The following is a 23,490-nucleotide window of genomic DNA, read 5'->3' on the forward strand; positions in this document are numbered from 1 at the left end:
AGTCGTTTGTGCTTTTCCACTCTTTTCGCAATGGCTCTGTCATCTCAGTTGAGTCCCATTCTTCTGTGGTCGCCACATAGATTAGCTAGATGTACCTGGGGGCCAGTGCAGTTGCATGAGTGTAGTTGGGGACACTTTGCCTAAAGTTCAGTTTAAAACTAGAGCAGTTGAAAAAGTAGTGTTTCAAGTGCTCAGACACACAAGTAGGAGACGGAATGGTACTGTGTGACACAAGGATGTCATGTAACATGCCACAATTCCAGGCTTGTACAATAAACCACCTAGATAATCACATTCCATCAGCAGAAATACCCTGGGGACATGTCAGGTAACTGGGAGATTTTCTTTTTTCCTGTGAAAGCAATGGACCAAATCATGGTCCAACTGAAGTTACTGGGAGTTTTATCACTGACATCAAGGCGATCAAGATTTTACTTATTAGCAGGACTGGAGGCAAAGTGTCACGTAAAGCACTGGCCTGTCACCTTGGGGGGCCTGGTTCCTGTTCAACCTGCACAAAAACTTGTTTTAAATGCCAAGGTCAATCTGTTTTTGCATATCTTACCATTGTTCTTCATGGTGTGGGACAACCCCACATTCTGAACTAAACATCTCTGTCCCACGCAAGCCTTCAATACAAGGCTTCTTACTTTACCAGAATTCAGCAGAACTGATGAGTAAAGCTACTTTTTAGTCACGGGTATTTTTAGTAAAAGTCATAGACAGGTCACGGGCAATAAACAAAAATTCACAGCCCATGACTTGTCCATGACTTTTACTATATAACCCTGACTAAAACTTGGCGAGAGGGGCATGGGGGGGGGGGAGGAGAAGGTTATTGGGGGTGGCCTGGGGACACCGCGGGTACTCAGGGGGGAGGGGAGGGAAAGGGAGTTAGTGCCTGGGGGTGCCACGGGTGCTTGGGGGTTGGCAGGGCTGAGGCAGGTTCCCTACTCGGCTCCTGGGAAGCAGCGACATCCAGCTCCTAGCTCCATGTGCTGCCTCCATTCTGCCCCAAGCCCTGGTTCTGCAGCTCCCATTGGCTGGGAACTGTGGCCAATGGGATCTGCGGGGGCGGTGCTGAGGGCGGAAGCAGCAAGTGGAGCTAGAAGCTGAGGGAGCAGAGCTCCTGTCGCCCTTCTGGGGAGCCCCTCCGCCCCCAGGTAAGCACCACCCCACACCCCAACTCCCAGCTCCCCACACCCAAACTCCTGCTGCTGGGTGGTGAGGAGACCGAGACTGCGCCAGCAGCAGCCAGTGTGACTGGGCCAGGGGCTGCTCCAGCTGCTCAGGCGGTTCCCTGGCCAGCCACAGAGGCTGCTGCAGAAGTCACAGAGGTCATGGAAAGTCCCGGAATCTGTGACAAACACAGAGCCTTACTGATGAGTTATATACCTAGGGTCAAAATGCCTATCTGTAATCAGTGGGGTAACCGTAGAATTGGATTTGACTCTGGAAATTACAGAACAATTCACTTCATTGTACTTAGAGTATTTTCCCACATAGGGCCTGATCCTGACATCCAAATTCAATTGGAGTTTTGCCTGAGTAAGGACTATATGATAACTCCCCATGAAATATCAGTAATTACACGCTAATTCATGCTAACGTATTGATAACTGCAATTTACCCACATCACCACTATTTGCATTGCAATTTTTTGTCACTTTTCCTAAACAGTAATAACATTTAGATCTTAAATAGCACTTTGTCATCAATAGCTCTTTACAAAGTACTTTACAAAGGAGTTCAGAATCATTATTCCCATTTCACAGATGAGAAACTGAGGCACAAGGAGGTGAATGACTTGCCTCAGGTCAGGCAGCAGACTAGCAGCGACCCCCGTAATAGAACCAAGGTCTTCTGAGGTCCAGTCCAATGTTCCATCTACAAGGTCATACTGCTTCTGAATAGTATCACCCAAGCAATGAATTTTAGTGAAACTGACAGTAATTTACATGCTTACATTACGGCCATAGTTTGCCCTCAAATATCCATGCACAATTCCATTGCATCTGAGGACAAAATCTGATCCACAAAACCTGCTTTACACATAGAGCATGAGCTGTGATGCAGAGGATAGTTTTTGTTCTGCACAAACTAAATTGCCTTTCGCCCCTTTCTAGTACGGTTTCTAGCAAGTTACTCCTAGCTCTTATGCAGCAGAGTAAATACTCTCTAGTATTAACAGTCTTTAAAAGCAGGGGAAATATTTACCCCTTAACACTCTGGATATCATTGTAGTTCCCCCTGTTTTAAAAATTAAACTTAACAGTTTTGACCCTGCACAATTTACTGCCACAGTCAATAGTTTTTCATTGTGAACTGAGCATACGTTTATTTCCATTTCACGGTGAGGTGGAATCATGACATTTCATAAATACTAATTGGTGTTAACTACACCTTTCTTTAAAGGAGATCACAACTATTTAAAGCTACAGTGGGTCATAAGTTTAGATATAGGTATTACCCACACACAAGTTTAAACCGCCTCTGGAGACACAGCAGAATGTTTGGAATGTTGGTATAGAAGGTACAGCTTGCTCAGGAAGGACAGGCAGGGAAAAATGGAAGGAGGTGTTGCCTCGTATATAAAAGGAGTAGTGTATACACTTGCACTGAGGTTGAGGTGGAAATAAGAGCCAGGCTTGTTGAAAGTCTCTGGATAAGTATAAAAGGAGTGAAAAACCAAGGGTGATGTCATGGTAGGGGTCTATTATAGACCACCTAATCAGGAAGAAGTGGATGAGGCTTTTATTAAACAACTAACAAAATCATCCAAAGCACAGGACTTGGTGGTGATGGGGGTCTTTAACTACCCAGACATCTGTTGGGAAAAATAACACAGCACTGCACAGATTATTCAATAAGTTCTTGGAATGTATTGGAGACAATTTTTTATTTCAGAAGGCGGAGAAAGTCACTGGGGAGATGTTGTTCTCGATATAATTTTGGCAAATGGAGAAACTGGTTGAGAATTTGAAAGTGGAAGGCAGCTTGGGTAAAAGTGATCATGAAATGGTAGAGTTCATGATTCTAAGGAATGGTAGGTGGGAAAACAGCACAATAAAAATAGATTTCAAGAAGGCTGACTTTAGCAACTCAGGGAGTTGGTAAACAAGTCTTAGGGGAAAACAGTTCAAGAGATTTGGCAGTTTTTGAAGGAGACATTATTAAGGGCACAAGATCAAACTATCCGTAGGAAAGGTAGGACGTATGGCAAGAGACCACTCTGGCTTAACCAGGAGATGTACAGTGATCTGAAACTCAAAAAAGAGTCCTACAAAAAATGGAAGCTAGGTCAAATTACAAAGGATGAATATAAACAAACAACACATGTACATAGAGATCAAATTAGAAAGGCCAAGGCACAAAACAAGATTAAACTAGTTAGAGACATAAAGGGTAACAAGAAAACATTCTACAAATACATTAGAAGCACGAGGAAGACTAAGGACAGGGCAGGCCCATTACTCAATGGGATGGGAAAGACAATAACAGAACATATGGGAATGGGAAAAGTGTTAAATGCCTCTTTTGTTTCAGTTTTCACTAAAAAAAGGTTAGTAGCGATTGGACATCTAACATAGTGAACGCCAATGAAAATGAGGTAGGATCTGAGGCTAAAATAGGGAAAGAACAAGTTAAAAATTACTTAGATAAGTTAGATGTTTTCAAGTCACCAGGGCCTGATGAAATACATCCTAGAGTACTCAAGGACCTGACTGAGGAGATGTCTGAGCCATTAGCGATTATCTTCAAAACTCGTGCAATACGGGAGAGATTCTAGAGGACTGGAAGAGGGCCGATACAGTGCTAATCTATAAAAAGGGGAATAAGGGCAACCCAGGGAATTACAAACCAGTCAGCTTAACTTCAATACCTGGAAAGATAATGGAGCAAATAATTAAGCAATCAATTTGCAAACACCTAGAAGATAATAAGGTGATAAGTAACAGTCAGCATGGATTTGTCAAGAACAAATCACGTCAAACCAACCTAACAGCTTTGTGTATGGGGGAAAGCAGTAGATGTGGTATATCTTGACTTTAATACACCTTTTGATACTGTCTTGCATGACCTTCTCATAAACAAAGTAGGGAAATACAACCGAGGTGGAGCTACTATATGGTGGGTGCATAACGTTCGAAAACCATTCCTAGAGAGTAATCATCAGTGGTTCACAGTCAAGCTCGAAGGGCATATCGAATGGGGTCCCACAGAGATCAGTCTGGGGTCCAGTTCTGTCCAATATCTTCATCAATAATTTAGATAACAGCATAGAGAGTACACTTATACGTATGCAGACGATGCCAAGCTGGGAGGGGTTGAAAGTGTTTAGGAGGATAGGATTAAAATGATTTGGACAAACTGAAGAAATGGTCTGAAGTAAACAGGATTAAATTCAATAAGGACAAATGTAAAGTACTCCACTTAGGATGGAACCCACCAGTTGCACACATCCAAAATGGGAAATGACTGCCAGGGGGTAGTGCAGACAGGGATATGGAGGTTACATTGGATCACAAGCTAAATGAGAGTCAATAGAGTAACACTGTTCCAAAAAAAGCAAACATCATTCTGGGATGTATTAGCAGGAGTGTTGTAAGCAAAACAGGAGAAGTAAGTCTTCCGCTCTATTCCATGCTGAGAAGGCCTCAACTGGAGTATTTTGTCCAGTTCTGGAAGTCACATTTCAGGAAAGATGTGGACAAATTGAAGAAAGTTCAGAGAAGAGCAACAAAAATGATTAATGGTCTAGAAAACATGACATGAAGGCTTCTTCAATTATTATCAATATTAATTATTTCTATTACACCAGTCAGGGCCCCACTGTGTCAGGCACTATACAATATATATAGGAGACATCCTCTGCCCAGTAGCAGTTACAGTTTGAGGCCCTGTCTACATTGGGAGTTTTGTACCAGTGTAGCTACCATGATGTAGTTACACCAGTGCAAGCCCCTAGTGTACATGCACTGCACCACTGTAATCGTGACTTGTCCATAGGGAGCAAAAGTTGTTCCCACTACATGGGCTGTGGGAACTGAGCAGATGGTATCAATCCATTTCCTGCTGGACAAATGACCACAACAGTTTATACTAATTACAGCCCTTCTTGGCAGTCTCCAGAGGGTAAGCACTTAGTTACTTGGAGACTGAACTCTCCTTGTCATTCTTGAGACGGTCCCCACCTTTTCTGGTGGTGAGGAAGTTTGCATTTCAGACATCTGTTCTGTAGCCAGAGAACCTCAGTCTTCAGGACTGGCAAGCTGACCCCTTTCACGCGCAGTAAATTCACTAAAGGACTGACCTTTTGCTTCAGACTCCTCCGGAATAAAAATAAATCTTTTTGATGCAAAATTTTGGTATTCTATTCCACATTCTATTCCACGTTCTCAACAAAACATGTTTTTAATCTGTGTTCTTCAGAGCAAATTTTGCCTGTTTAAACTGGCCCACGATCATTCAGTTCATTATTGTATCATGAATTCAACAACTTCACTGACTGCGACCTTGCCAAAGAGAAGGGCTGATGATTCTGCATAAACCATTTGCTGCTGCTAACCAGTGTCACATCCAGAGCCTGCAGTTTGCATGGTGTGCCTCCTGACAGTAATGGGTTATTTATTTACATATAAAGGCATCAGTCCTGCTGACAAATGAAGGCACGGATTACATGGGCACTCTGCTCATTTTTAGTAACCAAAAATTAATATTTTGCTTTAACTGGGTAACCTACAATAAAGCTTTTCAGCCAAGTGTAGTAGCCACATGTGGGTTTGAATAAAATAGATTCAGTAATCTCAGATCAGCCTCCAAGGCAGTGTGACAATTATTAGAGTATTGTTTAGTTAGAATTAAGTAGGAGTTGACATAGATCTCTGCAGTAGATGAAGCTATGAACAAACACTTACTCCCAATATACACTGGCTGTATATCTTAACAATACTGGAATCTGACTGTCCTATGCATCCCAATTTCCAGCTGCAACAGAGAGGCTCCTCTTCAATTTTGCATGCAGCAATGACGACACCTAATGGTGGAAACATTTTTTTCAGCTGTGCAATCCCCAGAGCGTTTGCCTTTCAAGCCATACGTCTAGTAGTTAAACAGAGAGCTACAACTTTACTGAGCTACTAAAGAATTCACTCCAGCACTCCCTCCCTCCCTCTCTCTTGTCACTAAGTAGTAAGTTAAGCAGACTGAAATGTTTGGGGTTCAGCTGAAGCCCAGGGAACAATCATGCAGTTTCATTCTTCATTTAATTCTTTCGGATTTAAAATGGATATGTGCATTCCAGGTTGGTTTAGATTTAGTCTGAGGTTTAAAGTCATCAGAGCTGCTATTCAGAGCAGGGACTGTCCTGCTTAAGCAAAGTGTCAACTTGCACTACTGTGAATAATCCCCGACGGAGTGTTTCTAAAGAGTGCACAAAAAAGTTTCTCTAGATCTCGCTGGCTTGTGCTAGAATGTGTATAACATGGAGGTGAAAACTTTCTTTGGAGAATCCTGACTGACATTCGTGAGCTCTGATGCATTTGCAGTAGCTTTGGTACTCAAGGAAGATTTTCAGGAGCATATTAAGGCATACGCCATAAGTAATAAACACTCATTTACAGAAAGAATTTGCTTATTTACAAGCAAATACTCCCTTTTTACTGGAGTTATAAAATGCTAAAATATTATTTTGGCATTAATACAACAAATGAAATATTTCAACAGTTAAAGGCTCTGCACATTTTAATACTTAGGTGAAATTTCTGGTATCTTTTTGTTTATCTGTGTCTTTCTAGGAACCTACATCTTACATTAAGGGTCCAGTGTGATGAACTGCTGATAGGGTGACCAGACAGTAAGTGTGAAAAATCGGGACGGGGTGGAGGGTAATAGGAACCTATATAAGAAAAAGACCCCAAAATTGGGACTGTCCCTATAAAATCGGGACGGCTGGTCACCCTGACTGCTGAACACCCTCAAACTTCCATTGGGTTTGTCTTAACTAGGAAAAGCGTCTTGAGTTTCGGATGTGTTTTGCCAACACATTAGCTAAACGCAATCTAAACTTGACCTTTTTTCCTAGTGCAGATTCAGGGTGACACTGTTAGCTCAATTTTAGCTTGTCTGTTATCATGCATCTACATTAGGAAAAGCATCAATTTAGCTCATGTTAGCTAAGCCTGACCTAAACTTGACAGCTTTTTCTAGACACGACATACCAACCAACTTTAATAGGAGTCGAAGGTACTCAGTACCTTAGGTGATATTTTTAAATACCATATCTCAGAGATTATATCTGATTTCATTTGGAGCACATAGTGTGCAGAGCACTGGATCTTTAGCTAAATGACCAAAAAAAATAAATAAAAAATTACTTCCCATGTATCACCAACTGCTTACCAAAATACACACTTGGTCAGTCTACTTTCTCTTTGCATTGTATTGGTGAGTAATTTAATCATTCACCTGCATGACAATCGACTGGAGGAAAATACAGACAAAGATATTTCAAAAACACCTTAGAACAGCCATACTGAGTCAGACCAATGGTCCATCTAGCCTAATATCCTGTCTCTGACAGTGGGCAGGGCCAGATGCTTCTAAGGGAATTAACAGAACAGGGTAATTTTGAGTGATCCATCCCCTGCAGTCCAGTCCCAGCTTCCAGCAGCTGGAGGTGTAGGGCTACCCAGAGCATGGGATTGCATCCCTGACCAGCTTGGCTAATAGCCATTGATGGACCTATCTTCCATGAAGTTATCTAATTCTTTTTTGAACCCAGTAACTTTTGGCCTTCACATGTCAATGAGTTGCACAGATGGACTGTACTTCCTTTTGTTTCTTTTAAACTTATGTATTGAATAAACCCAAATTGTCAAAGGTTTTGTTTGATCTCAACGGTTACATTGTAGAAACAAAGCTAATATAACACTTTGAAAATGTTTTACTTAACATTACAAAATAGATACAGGGGAAGGAAAACAAACAAACAAACAAACAAAAACCCTAACAAATCGCCTAACCATGCAATTTTTCGTTGTCTTCAGACTTAATTTAATTGCCATTAGGCAGGGTAACAGTCCCACTTGCAATAACTTAATCATTCTAACCTACCTTTCTTACATCTGAGCTCTTTGGTTCTGTTGTCCAAGTTATGATTCTAGATACAGCAAGTCTGGTCTCACTGGAGTTCACAAAGTCTGTGGGATCCATCTGTCTTGCCAGGGACTCAATGTACTTCAGGATTGCAACTTTTACCTAAGAAATGTAAAAGTATATTGTCATCCTTTGTTGGAGAGATGATGGAAGGTGGACATCACTCAGAACTATGCTGTGCCAAACATAAAACTTGCAAGCTCATCTCTGCTCTATAATGAGCCATAATGAAAAAGAAATACGACTTGGACACTCTTACAGCTCATTGGACAGGTCTAGACCACCATCCTGCATGTAAATGACCAATGAAGACAGAGTACCCTTCTGAAAATCTATAAGAAAGGTATACATAGTTTTATGGAAAACTCCTGTAGAATTTAATAGGGACTAAACTATAGGGTTTTACAGAAAGTACTCTAAAAACCTATAGCATTTAATAGAGGATCTATAGAATTCTGTAAATAGAATACAATTAAATTGCATAGGATTGTGCAAGACACCAATAGTAAAGTTATAATTTTCTCACAAATTAGATAGGATTTTTACAAAAGGATATGAGCTGGTAAAAAGTAAAAGTTATTTCTTCACTTATTCCATAAAACGTATTTGCGTATCTATTTCAGAAACAAAAGGAACCTTCTACCTATACTGACTGCTTGAGAGGCTGCAGCCTAGCAATCTCATGTATATTGTAGCATTGTCCATCTGGGTAAAAACTTTGGACTCCTGCCTTAATTAAGATTTTTTTAAATGCCCACGGTTGGGTTTCCACTAGGCTCTGAATTCCTACTGATGGCAACAGTGTTCTCCCTCCCTTTCATAAGACACCTTTTGCACTACTGCATGCATCTGGAAAACAAAGAATACATGATTCCTGGAGTTTCTGAAGTTCATTCACCTTTGAAGTAGCCACCTTGCATAGAACTCTCTACACACACCCTATATAGCCCAAACATATTCCTTTGATGGAATGTGGTATCTCAGATAACAAAACAAATCTCAGTCTAATGTTTCTCCTCCAGACCATATTACCTCTGTCCCAAAGAGACCCATTTATATCATGGTTGGAATTAACAAGAACCATCTGCCAGGAAGACAGGAAACCTACATTCCTATGAAAGCTCTTAGAACCTGCCACCTTCCTTCTGTTTTGGGACCTTAATAGGTTGATTGTATCCGTGGATAAATTTTTTAAAGCACTTAAGTGACAAAGGATAATACATCCCATCTTCAAAAATGACTTAGGCATTTAGGAAGCCGAAGCACCATTGATTTCCTAGTAAGATTTTCAAAAACAGCTTGATTTCAATGGGAATTTAAAACCCCCACTAGGTGTAGGGTTGCCAACTGTCTAATGCACAAACCCAAACACCCTTGCCTTGGCCCCTCCCCTCCCTGAGGCCATGCCCCTGCCCCCCCTTCTCTGAGGTCCCACCCCCTGTTCACTCCATCCCCCCCCTTCCTCCATTGCTCGCTCTCTGCCCCCCCTCCCCCACACACACACTCACTTTCATCGGGCTGGGACAGGGGGTTGGGGTGCAGGAGGGGTGGCTCTCAGAGGCGACTGGCATGTCCAGCTTCTAGGCTCAGGGGCAGCCAGGCGGCTCTGCGCACTGCCCCTGCCTTCAGGCACTGCCCCCCGCAGCTCCCATTGGCCATGGTTCCTGGCCAATGAGAGCTGTGGAGTTGGCGCTCGGGGCGGGGGCAGCACGCAGACACCCTTTGGTTGCCCCCGTGCCAAGGAGCCAGAGAGATGTGCCAGTCACTTTTGGGAGCCGCGCAGAACCAGGGCAGGTAGGGAACCTGCCTTAACCCCTCTGTTCTGACCGCACTTTTAGCGGCCTATTAAAATCTCCCAGATTGGTTTCAGTAGCCATTGGGAGATCGATTCCAATGCCGGGAGACTCCCGGCCAATCCAGGAAAGCTGGCAACTTTAACTAGGTGCCTATCTGCATGGGATAGCTCAGTGGTTTGAGCACTGGCCTGCTAACCCCAGGGTTATGAGCTCAATCCTTGAGGGGGCCATTTAGGGATTTGGGGCAAAAATCTGTCTGGAGATTGGTCCTGCTTTGAGCAGGGGGCTGGACTAGATGACCTCCTGAGGTCCCTTCCAACCCTGATATTCTATGATAAATCTTTAGGTGCCTAAATACCTTACAGAATCTGGCCCTTCTGCATTTAGCCTAAGTCAGTTTTGAAAATGGAATTTAGGCATTTTTGAAAATTTTACCAAAAGGTATTCGTACATACAAAATATTGCAAAATACATCAAAAGTATTGTTATTTATAAGTGTCATATTATACATGTGCTTTCAAGTAGTTATTTTTCCTTTGAATATTAGATACTCAAGTATGATCAAGTGTTTTAAAACACATCCTGAGATTTAAATGGACCATGTTTATGTTGCAATGCAAAGGTTTTCACTGCTTACCTTGAGGTTTGGCGTTTGGGTCTGATCTACAATAAATCTCATCAAAATGTTAAACTGCTGATCAAACGGAAAGGAATCCCTGTTCAGAGAGGGGAAAAATGATTTCCATTATTATTAGAACAAACTCATTTTAATACATTTAAACTTACAGAAAAAATTACTAAAGAATCACAGAAATAGCCTTTAAATATTAAAACATTCTGTAAACTTCACCTGTGTTTGACCAGCTACCAAATGGGTTGAATACCACAAATGTAAAAGTGTTGAATGAATTATTCATTAACACTGGTGAAATCTGTCAAATCAATATATTCACAGACAACTACTCAGCCTGTATTATGTACATCCTTCCTGCTTTTGTTACCCCTGTTCTTCCTTTCCCTACTTTATGTTGCTCTTTCATTTTCTAATCTATAGCAGATCATGGTTTATCTTTTCCTGAGTTAGCTTCAGTGTCTGATTCCTCTTTGCTTTCCCTCTCTCATCTCCTTCTCTTCAAGTGGATTTTAAAAGCCCTATACAAATTAACATTTCATGGTGCCACCTCTACCAGAGTGTGAAAATGTGGTACATGTGACATCCTTGGCTAGAATGCTGTAGTGGATTGAATATGCATGCTAGGAGGCAGGAACACCGGAGTTCTTATCCTCACTTTGCTACTGATTTGCTGGATGTTCATGAACAAGTTGAAGATGCTCAGCAGTTAGTATTAAAGCACTATTCATTTTCTGAACAAATGACTAGTGTTCATCATCCAAGCTGGGAGAAATAAAAAGTGCAATCAAACATTAAATATGAACACAAAGAGACAAAGCACATTAGATTTCAATGTTCTTTCACTTTTAATAGTCTAAAGTGCTAAGAGCAAGGTAAGTATATTTGCTGTTATTATTATTATTTGTATTACCGTAGCACCTAGGAGCCCTAGTGGTGGACCAGGACACCATTGTGCTAGGAGCTGTACAAACACAGAACAAAAAGATGATTTCTGCCCCTGTTTTTTAAATATATGAGAAAAGATTCTGCTCTCATTTGCATGAATGTAAATCAGAAATAACTCCATTGAAATCAATGGAGTTAAGTAATATAAAATGAGTGCATTTCAGAGGAAAATCTGGTCATTATTTTAACCTGATTTGGGGGACTGGAATCTGCTTTGTTACATTGGTGAACATCCAGACTAACTTCACTGGGAGGTTAGTCCAAATTGACACAGGATAAATCTGGTCCATCTCTTGAAACAAGAGTGGGATGCAGTGTTTCTGAAACCGCCCAACCATAAAAAAAGCAGGCCTAGGAGGTGCATCACAGTTTATGGATTAAAGCATCCCTAGAACTTTTGCATACCGTACCTTGTTACATCCAGAGCTTTCTGAACTTTTGCCTGCACAGATCCTAGCAAGTCTGCTCCCATTTTCTTAAGTAACTGTGTCAGGAGAACGAACAGCCAATCTTGCAAGTCGTCCTTATGGATGATGATGAAATCTACCAGGGTTTCTAGAAACATGCTGAAAACCTGCAAATAAATGCAAATTTCCAAAAAGGGGAGATTACGTTTTTAATCAGAAATGATCACAAGAGAAAGTCTACAAAGAATCTGTGTTTTAAAATGATTTTTTTATAGACCGTTTTATGAATGGATATTCTCAGTGAACATGTTAGCACTAGAAATCACTGACATTAAACATCCAGGATGTGCCGTATTAAAATGTCACACTAAACAGATTAAGGAAGAAGGAACGAATACACTTACTCTCTGTTGTGAGTTCCACCGCAAAGCAGGCCATGCAACAAAACAAACCACTCGTTAGTACACATAGTGAATCAATGCTGACTGCTCTGGGTGCAATTTTTCAGTGGATTCATAGATGGCTTATAAAAACTTTTACAACATCTTTCTTTTTTTTATCATATTTTTTTAAATATCATACATCTTGGGCCAAAACCCGTCTCCTTACTCATGTGAGTAGGGACTTTACAGCCAACAGGTATACTTACATGAGTAAGGATAGCAGGATTAGGTTTGTTTGTTTTTTAGATGTGTATATATGTGTATCCCTTTATGAATTTATGAACTGAAGGTTTTTTTCTATTCATTTTTCCCTCCCCAAATTCATTGCAATATCTATGGCGCAATCCCAGAAGCCCCCCCAAATGCTAAATGTATTCAGCATGGATGAGCTCCTGGTTAGCAGTGACGGGCCAAATTCTGATCTCAGTTCCATTGGTGGAAATCTGGAGTAATTCACCTGATGTTAAATTTGTGTCATAACATAATGAAGTCAAATTGCAATGAAGTCTATAAAGTCAATGAAGTTACCCAAGATTTACACCACTGTAACCGAGAGCAGAACGTGGTCTAGTGTACAACAGTCTAAAACTTTTCACAAGTTGCAAATGTTGTTGCAAACATAAATAGTCACACCTGACCCTAGCAATGCCACATCAGACAGAATTTTAAGAGTCAAAATGTTGATCTCTTTTGCATGGTAACTGCTAGACAGGATCAGACCAGTGGCCCATCTAGTTCAGTGTCCTGTCCCTAATGGTGGCCATAACTAGATCTTCAAAGGAAGGTCTGCAGTAGGCACATATGGAATAACCTCTCCACACAGGAAGTTTCTGCCTGATCCCCATCAGTTAGTGTTGGTTTACTACATGCCCTGAAGCACTAGGATTTATTAACCTAATTATTTCTTTTAATCCATGCTAACGTAACTGTGGATGTTCTCATCGGGCATATAAATGTCTAACCTTCTGGCCACAACGTATCCCAGATCCCGCAGTGGGGAGATCTGTCCCAAGCAGTATTAACTTTTTCAGAAAAAACTGAAGGGGGATGATATACACGCCCGTTCCCACAACTTCCTACCCCTGCTTGCATGGACAGAGTGCCACAGAGTCTGAGAGGGGGGTGGAAGGTACTTGAGACCCCGTTAGAGAAGGAGAGATTGGTAGGTCGATGGAGGGATGATCTTGGCCCACTGCTTGGAAGGATGGTGTTACAAAGATGCTGGAGTGCTCATATGATTAACGTTGCTTTAAATGTAAAGTCATCCTGCAGTTTCCATACTGCTGCTTAATACGTATAAACGGCCATTCCTACTGTACCAAAGCCATGGCTATTTAGGGCTTCACAGATGTCACTGTGCTCCGTCTCGTGGCCACTTACCACAGGAACAGAAATAAAGCCCAGATCCTTCTCTTCCAAGGTCTGGATTCTGCAAGGTGACATGTGCCTTGGAAGGGGCTGGGAATCCAACTCCCAGCAACTTGCAGGATTGAGTCCCTAAAGCTCAGAACCCTACCACTTAAACTAATGCAGGGTCTGTAACATGCGTGTCATCAGTTCCAGTTCCGTCCAGTAGAGTCACAGGCCCAACCACACAATTACCCAGATCTTGACAACATAACTGTACACATTGTAATGGAAGAGAGTAAGCCAAAAATGCATTACCTTGCTGTGAGGGTCAGCAAACATGCGCGTAAAGATCTCACACAGCCGTTTTAATTCGACTCGGCTACAACACACAACAAAACATTATATTAAAGCTAAATCTTTTACTCACAACAGAGTAGACTAGAACTGTCATTGAAAAAAAAGACAGAGATCTGGTCTTTTAAATTAGACCTGGTTGACCTAACTTATGTACGCATATAGCCGCAGTAATTACACTGTTTATAGCAACAGAGGGTCCTGTGGCACCTTTAAGTCTAACGGAAGTATTGGAACATAAGCTTTTGTGGGTGAATGCCCACTTCATCAGACGCAAGACACCCACGAAAGCTTATGCTCCAATACTTCTGTTAGTCTTTAAGGTGCCACAGGACCCTCTGTTGCTTTTTACAGATTCAGAATAACACGGCTACCCCTCTGTTACTTTACACTGTTTATGTGTGACAATACTTTGCTCTTTTGCGTGTGTCTTCACCAGGAGCCTTTGTATGCAGTGTACTGTCAATGGGGGGCATTGTCGGATGGCTCCTAAAAGCCAGTAACAGTGGACATAAGCAAACAGTGAACCGAGATAACAACAACAAAAAAGGAGACGGAGTTCTCTGTGGGCAGAATTCTCCAAGGGTCCCTGCTTTGGTAGAGCCAGTTACATAACATTTTTAGTGCTAAAACTCCATCTCAGATGTTGCAAAGAACATTGCCCAAATCCTCAGGTCCTTATCTGTCTTCCTTACTCAGGCAAAACTTCCAGCAGAGCCAATGAGAGTTTTGCCTGATTAAAGAACAAATGAAAACAAACGAATAAGCTGGATGCTGGGTTTTTCTGACAACGCTATATTGTCCTCTCAAACTAGAGGGAACGGGTGAATGCAGGGAGAACTCCAGTTCAGGTCAGGATTATAGACTTCCTTTCTCCACAAAAAGGGTTTCGTCCATAGACCTCCAATCATGCAGATAAAACCAAAACAAACCTCAAAGAGTAGGGAAGGGTACACTAGTAGTCTAGAGTTAGTGTGACCTTTTTAAAGGTAGCTTATTTATAAATAATAGGAGATATTTTCACCCCAACAATGGTATTCTAAGCATAAAAACTGATGCAGATTTTAAAAGAGCATAAGACAAAGATGACAGTCTCCTGAGAAGGAAGAGTTGGATGCAGAGGAAAGCAGCCCTTGGAACACTGCCAAAGCAAGCTGTCAGCTTAATTCAGTGTTGAGACTGCACTGTTTCCAGAGAAACAAGAAAAAAACTCCAAGTGACTGCTCTATAACTCTCGCCTGACCTGATGGGGATTGCAGCTCCCTCTGAATGCACTCCTTTTTATTCCCCTAATGAAATTTATCTCAGACAAGGAATACAAAAGGACAGCTATTCTGAACTTCCCTATTTTCAATGCACACTGACCTAAGGTGGTAATATGGGTGCCAAACTAAAATAAACAGCTCAACAACATTTTCTCGGGGGACTTGCTGGCCCCGGCTATATCCAGTAGATCTAATCAGGATGAGTTTATAAAAGAAGGACTTTAGAAAATTGTAAAGAAACAGTTAGCGTGGGTAAGTATAAAGAAACTCTGATACCATCTTAGACCCCACAAACTTTCCACACACAGAATGCCCACTGAAGAGAACGCATGATTAAGGCTGCGAGTCTTTCATGGAGGTCACGGAAGAGCAGTGGTGCCGCTGGCGCCTGGACGGCCCCCCGCCTGGAGCAGCAGCAGCAGCAATGGGGTAATGGGCCGCCCCCACCCCTGGAGCAACAGCGGGGCCCCGGGCTGCCCCCCCACACCCAAGAGCAGCTGCAACCACTGGAGCCCCCCTCCACCAGAGCAGCAGCATCTGCTGGAGCATGCCCCCCTTTCCCCAGCACCTAAGATTTAGTTGCGGGTATTTTTAGTAAAAGTCACGGACAGGTCACTGGCCGTGACTTTTTGTTTATTGCCAGGGACCTGTCCATGACTTTTACTAAAAATACCAGTGACTAAATCGTACCCTTACACGTGATCAAACCCTATTCAGCACGGAGTACTGAAAAAGGACCCTTAACCAGTAAGTTCAGAAGAGTAAAATATCCCCTCCCGTATTAAACTTGTTATATAAATTAAGACTACATTGCAACCAATCACACTGTGTTTAATTTGAAAATTCTATCCTCTAATAACCTTGGGTACTTGCACCTACGACTATATGTCCAAATTACTCAAGCAGGCACCACCTGATCAATCTAAGAAGAGCCCTGAACTACCTTGGAGAGGATAAAATTGCAAATTAAGAGCAAATATAAACATCAGCAGAACTAGAAATAATGTACAATTTTAAAAATGCAACGCAGAGATTTAAAATGAAGATGGTGCAAGTCCTGGTACTGGTTTATAATATATCCAGGATCAGAGCCAAGAAAATCCTGCTACCCTAAGGGAACAGTGGAAGTAGTACAGTTTGATATATTGCAAACCACCAGGACTAGGAACAATAATTTCCTCCAAGAGCTACACAAGCAGGGAATCCCCATCACTTGGTGTTCCCAGAGCCTCCTCTTTTGGATTCTCACTGACACCATTGCCCTCACAGATCACAGCCACGTACACACAGGAATCAAAATCAAAATTTTATCCAAGCTTTTCACACACTTATGTGTGGTGCCAATGGGCTGTCACCAGATCCTCATGAAAAATATACTATGTCCGTGAAAAGAACAGGAGTACTTGTGGCACCGTAGAGACTATTAAATTTATTTCGGCATAAGCTTTTGTGGGCTACAGCCCACTTCTTCGGATGCACAGAGTGGAACACACAGACAGAAGATATTTATACATACAGAGAACATGAAAAGGTGGAAGTACGCATACCAACTGTAAGAGGCCAATCGCTGGGTCATTACACTAATTGAATTTTTTTTCCCCCATGTTAAGTTCTCCTCACACCTTCTATGGGTCATCTCGATTATCACTTCAAAGTTTTTTCTTCTGCTGCTACTGATAGCTCATCTCAATTGATTGGCCTCTTACAATTGCTATGCGTACTTCCACCTTTTCACGTTCTCGGTATGTATAAATATTTTCTGTCTGTGTGTTTCACTCTATGCATCTGAAGAAGTGAGCTATAGCCCACGAAAGCGTATGCTGAAATAAATTTGTTAGTCTCTAAGGTGCCACAAGTACTCCTGTTCTTTTTGCGGATACAGACTAACACGGCTGCTACTTTGAAAACTATGTCAGTGGTTTCTCAGCCAGGGGTATGCGTACACCTGGGAGTAGGCAGGGGTCTTCCAGGGGGTAATCAACTCATCTAGATCAGTGTTTCTCAACCTGAGTGTTATGACCCCGGGGGGGGGGGGGGGGGGAAAGGCGGAGTCACAGGATAGGTTTAGGGGTGTTGCAAGTACAGGGCCGGCATTAGGGGGTGGCAAACTGGGCAATTCCCTGGGGCCTCACGCCACAGTAATAGTGTGCTGTGATACTTTTGTATTTTTATATCTGATTTTGTAAGCAAGTAGTTTTTAAGTGAGGTGAGACTTGGGGTACGCAAGACAAATCACACTCCTGAAAGGGGTACTGTAGTCTGGAAAGGTGGAGAACCATTGCATTATGGTATACCAAAAACAGTGTATATGGGAGAAGCACATTTTAAAACCCCTACGAAATGACCAAGTTTAAAAAGTTTTTACCAGGCCATGAAAAGATGCATCTGTAACCTCAAGTCTACGCCTCCATATGTAAACCTCCTAGCACCTCCTACTGAGGTGCTATAGGTGTTCAAATAAATGATTGGAAAATCTTTTTCTAATGGTAAAAGTGTATTTTTTCCACCCTCTCTATTATCAGTCAGAACACAACACTGTTCTCAAACTCATTTTTGCTTAAACTGCTAATAAGAACAAAACCAAAAAAAAAAAAATTATAAGCAACTTTACCCTTAAATGAAATATTTACCCTGCTACCTAGCTAAGGTTGTGGAAATGTTACTATGACAACTGCCATTTCTAAATGCATTTAAAACGCTTGTTTATAATATTCCAAAGAGCAGATTTTTTTAAAATGAAACTATTTGTTAACATGTTCTCTTCAAGTCAGCAAGTCCATAATAAAGCCACATGCAAACAACTTGCTTACAAATACTTTCACCTTAAACGAAATCTCAGTCAGTCCAAACACTCTTCATAGTCTTACAAACATTCTTCTACCCCATTATAAGCTACGTTGTCTATCTGAGGCTCAAATACCATTTCCACTCTAACAACTGTAAGCAGTCACAAATAAATTTATCTAACATACAGAACTACTTGACCCCATTTTTAACATGAACACCTTGCTTCCTTTCACTTATGTGGCTAGCATTTGCTTCACTGAAAAGCTGCTAAGCAGTTTGTGATCAAATGCACATACATGAGGTAGGCAGCTAAACTTCCTGAAATATTTGAGTCACATGTGAAAATTGTAGCACACTCTGGTTGTATCAACATTAGCATTTTGGCAGGAAATCTCTCACCATTGCACAGCCACAGACAGCAGCAGTGGGAGTGCTCAAGTAGATGGGGACAAGCTGAGAGAAGTGCTCACTGGTAAAGGAGCTTGTATCCTGCCTATACTACTGTTCCAACATGGCTACCGCCAGGTAGAAGCTCTATTGAAAAACACTGGTGCAGGCAAGGCCTCAAAGGAAATGGCTACACTGCAGCTAGGAGCATGTCTCCCAGCCTGGGTAGACAGAGTCAGCATGTTGAAGATAGCCATATGGACATTGTGGGAGGTGACAGCTTGGGCTAGCCATCCAAGCTCAGGCCCAGAGGGTCAGGTGGGCTTGGACTTTGGCCACTAACCTGAGCCACCATCCCTCTGCAATGTCCACATCGCTATCTTTAATGCACTAGCTTGAGAGGAGCTAGTGTGAGTCTATCCCACCAGGTCTGGGAGGCTTGCTCCCAGAGGCAATCTAAGGCCTATGAAAGACAATATGTGTCAACGCAATACGAGATAAAATAGTGAATTCTGACTGCACCATAGCAAAACAACACTAATGACCACCATTACAAAGCTAGGAAGATCACCTCAGCGTCCTCTGGCTCTTCAATAAATTCTGAAGGCCTATGAGCCCTTCTTTTCTCTCCGACCAGTTGGAACTGGCACAGTGGTTTAGGACCTCAGCCACATCTTCAGTTTGTCGTAGGTAGTGTGGAATGCCTCCATTTCTAGAACCATATGAGCGCTCGGAGCAAGCACTCGATGCGTCGCTATTAGCATCATCATCAGAATACATCCCATATGGCTCATATCTTCTTCTCACTGGCTTTTTCTGGAGGAGGAAAAAAACACACATTAAGTAAACTGTTTATAGTTCTATTAAAGCAGAGGAAAAGATGCTCTGCCTATATTGCCAGTAAAGGTAGTTTGAGGCTATTGTTATAGTGGCACAAAGGTAAAATGTCACGGAGCACCGGCCTGTTTATCTTACTCACTCTAGCAAGAAGAGTCCCATTGATTTTGAAGGGAATATACAAGTGACTGATGCTCTAACAAAATACAATAAATGATCCAATAGAAATGTTAGCTAATGGCTGATGAAATAATGTGTTGCTTTTATTGAAAATAGTGGACATTTCCATGGTTACAGATTGACAATACAGTTTTTACTTCAAGCAAATTCATTAAACATGAAGGGGATTCTGCAAATAAACATTCTGATGGAATAATAATGAGAGAGAGAGAAGGAGATAAGAGCTAAAGGACCATTTCTGCTCTGTCATGCGCTGGTGTGAATCCACAGTAATTCCACTGCAGTCAGTGAAGTTACTCCAGGTTCAGACTGCTTTACAAGAAAGCACAATTTTGGCCCCCTGTGTGTTAATTTGGGCTAGGTTTTCAAATGCACTTAAGGGAGTCAGACATTCAAATCCCATTCATTTCAATGGCTTTGGGGTTCCTAATTCCCTTATGCACCTTAGAAAATTCTAGTCTTAACACGTAGCAAGAAATATCAGCATAATTTTGACAATGTGCCAAATTTAACCCTATGGAATAAACACTAGAACAAACCTTAACAGGATACGACTGACTATAAAACATAACAGAAAAGGTCACCTATATTCTTAGATGATTGCTACAGAATTCCTTTCTGAGGGCCCAATCCTGCAGTTGTTGTGTTTGCAAAGCCAATGAGATTATTTTGCTTTCACTGGGACTTCAGGGTTGAGCCGTTCTGAATCAGCTCGATTGCAGCATCATGGGGGGTTTTGCAACAGGAAAAAAAAAGGTGGGAAGTAGAAATCAAAAGTCAAGAAAGCACTAGTACCTTGCTCCTGGAGTCTCCTAACAGCTGTAGGCAGGAAAATATTGAAGGGTGGGAAAAAGCACAGAGAATTATGTCAGAAGCTTATGTAGGGATTGTTCTTGCAACAAAAACGTACAGCAAATGCGTCCTAGCAAATTAAAAACACAGTTTAAGCAAAAGAAAAGAAAAATGGATATATAATGTCTGCCTTTACTTTCCTACTGCTGCTCCTATGCCATACTCCTAATGCAAACAAAGTTCCCATTACAGAGTTTACCTGCATAAAGAATATGGGATCGGGATTATACCTTTCCTAATGGCTTCTTACAGCTGTAGATCTACATACACCAGCTCTGTGTTTTACATCTCAGGAAAGCTGCTCTAACTAAATACCAATTTTTGAAACCGTCAGTTGTCCATTAAAGAAGGAAACATATTAGAGAGTCTTGAACAGAGACTCTAATGCCAGGAAACAATTATATACTGTAAAGCTTCATTTAACCAAACTCCAATTAACCAACATCTCTTTTTTGCTCCTGGAACTGTACAAATACCTTGGATGTCTCTTAAAGCTCAGCTTGTTTAAAGCCAGCTGGCTGGCTCCCCTTGCATCTGAAATCCCATTTACCCAAAGGTTTCACGTGTTATTTGAGATTTTCAGATAAACAGAGTTGTACTGTATATAGATTCAAAGTATGACCATTTGGACAGACAGACAGTCTGCCTCCCTGGGTCAATTTCTGCTCTCTCACACATGAGAATGGGAATCAATGGGAGCTGCTCACATGTACTAGAGGTCAGAACTTGATCCACAGTGTTTAGTTCAAACTTGATCATTGGGATAACGCCATCTTCGGAGAAGCTCCTCTCCTTCCCTAACACAACGAAAAGAATACTCCTTCTGTATACAAGGGGGTTGGCTAGAAGCTGGCATTGCACGGCTCTCCCACAAGGAAGCCAGAACTGGCTTTGTAAAGTGCCTGCTGTGAAAGGACTGTCTAAAGAGCCTATGAGCGAGAAGAGCAGAATGGGGCACTGGGGAGGAGGGGGACTACAGGAGGAAGTTGCTCCCCTGCAGTAATAGGCGTTCAGATACTGATCAGACTAGATTTTAAAGTCACAACTTCTGGAAAGAGAAGATTATATACTGATGCTTTTCAAACCTAACAAGCCTGAAAGTGGTAAGAGGATACACAGGGACTGCCCTTAAAACTTTCCAGGATTGCCTTCGATTATGTTACTACAATGTAAGCTGTATTCCTTACCCTGTACTTCCCTATATTAAGTATTAGGTATGCTGTATCTTGTGGAGTACGTTATCTAGTAAAACACATGAAACATTTAAAATAAGCATTGACCTGCTAAACCCAGGGTTGTGAGTTCAATCCTTGAGGAGGCAATTTGGGGATTTAATTGGGGATTGGTCCTAGATGACCTTTTGAGGTCTCTTCCAACCCTGATATTCTATGATTCTATGACAATCCAGAGTGTCTGTACTGGCATTCAACCTCGGAGACCAAAATGAAAATTTGGCCCACAAAGTCTTTAATTTGCTTAACGAACACAATACAATAACTCCTCACTTAACGTTGTAGTTATGTTCCTGAAAAATGTGACTTTAAGCGAAACGATGTTAAATGAATCCAATTTCCCCATAAGAATTAATGTAAATGAGGTGTTAGGTTCCAGGGAAATTTTTTTCACCAAAGACTATATATATATATATATATATATATATATATATATATATATATACACACACACACACACACACACACACACACACACACACACACACACACACACACAGTATAAGTTTTAAACAAACAACTTAATACTGGTACACAGTGATGATGATTGTGAAGCTTGGTTGAGGTAGAGGAATCAGAAGGTGGGATATTTCCCTTACTGCTAAATGATGAACTAGCAATTGGCTGAACCCTCAAGCGTTAACTCTCACTCTACAAGGCAGCAGGAATGGAGGGAGATATGAGCATTTCCCCTTTAAGTACACTGTCTTGTTAATTAGATCAGCTTGCTGAGACTGCAGCTGCTGCAAGCTCCCTCCGTCCTGAGCCCTGGTGTGTCCCCCCCACTTCAATTGAAGATGGGGTAAGCGGGGAGCAGGGGGACACCCTGACATTTGCCCCACTCTTCCTTCCCTCCCCCCCCGCACAACAAGCAGGAGTCTCGGGGAGCAGCTCCAAGGCAGAGGGCAGGAGCAGCACATGGCAGTGGGGGGAGGGACAGCTGCAATTGCTAGCCTGCTGGGCAGCTGCTGCACAGGGAACTTAGGGGAGCGGGGAGCTGATATGGGGGCTGCCGTCCACCCTGGTTCCAAGCTCCCACCAGCTAGCTGCAACGGGCTGCTCTTCCTGCAAGCAGCAGACAAAGCAGGCGGCTGCCAAACAACGTTAGAAGGGAGCATTGCACAACTTTAAACGAGCATGTTCCCTAATTGATCAGCAACGTAACAACGAAACAACATTAACTGGGACGACTTTAAGTGAGGAGTTACTGTATTTAGACCACTGACTGCAATGGCACAGCCTACATTCTAACACCTTGTTTCTACATTCTATTGAATTCATACTTTTATAAAAGTTTTCTGAAAGAGGGATCTTAAATCAGATCAGCAGTTCTCAAATTAAATTGCTGGTGGTGTGTGATGATTTGGAGTTGTTATGTGATCACAAATGGGAAGGAAAACAGTCTGAGCAATAGTGAATAAGAGGGGAGGTGGTCTGCCCAATTGCAAATGGGGAGAGATGTCCATGAGACACTCTCTCTATGGGAATGTGGTCCACAATATGGAAAGGTTTGAGAACCCTGCATCAGATACTTCAAGAAATCCTTTCATCATCCCACCAGCTTAGGTCTCTGGAATTACCCTGTATAACACACAGGACACAGTGGTACCCACATTACCCTGCACAACGATTGCTACTCTCATTCTGCCTTCCCTCGAAAAAAAAAGAAAAACGTATGCAGAAAAATCAGGTAAATGTGGCAAAAGGTTAATGTATGCTTTCGGGATGAACTGCAGAAATTCGCTGGATTCTGCCACAGGAGAACTTTCGCTGCAATAAAATTCAGGAATGCATGGGAATTTAGCTAATGCTTGCAAAGGGAAGTAACTCAGCAGGGATAAGGGAAATCAAGGGAGATTGGGAT

The 23,490-nt window shown here is 41.9% G+C and overlaps 1 protein-coding gene across 19 annotated transcripts in view; it reads right to left on the reverse strand.

Moving 5' to 3' along the window:
- The window catches only part of CLASP1 (cytoplasmic linker associated protein 1), a 265,392-nt gene that overhangs the window by 50,106 nt on the left and 191,796 nt on the right, over positions 1-23,490 (reverse strand). For 17 of the 19 annotated variants that reach the window (XM_042843075.2, XM_042843076.2, XM_042843074.2 and 14 more), the window contains 6 exons: positions 20,338-20,361; positions 19,097-19,341; positions 14,048-14,111; positions 11,943-12,106; positions 10,591-10,669; positions 8,116-8,259 (listed from right to left, as the gene is read on the reverse strand). In XM_042843075.2, coding sequence (XP_042699009.2) covers positions 8,116-8,259; positions 10,591-10,669; positions 11,943-12,106; positions 14,048-14,111; positions 19,097-19,341; positions 20,338-20,361 — 720 coding nt within the window. The remainder of the gene's footprint in view (positions 1-8,115; positions 8,260-10,590; positions 10,670-11,942; positions 12,107-14,047; positions 14,112-19,096; positions 19,342-20,337; positions 20,362-23,490) is intronic. The other 2 variants (XM_065561475.1, XM_065561470.1) reach the window with 1 other exon arrangement.

This window comes from Chrysemys picta, chromosome 11 (assembly GCF_011386835.1).
Source record: "Chrysemys picta bellii isolate R12L10 chromosome 11, ASM1138683v2, whole genome shotgun sequence".
Lineage (NCBI taxonomy): Eukaryota > Metazoa > Chordata > Testudines > Emydidae > Chrysemys > Chrysemys picta.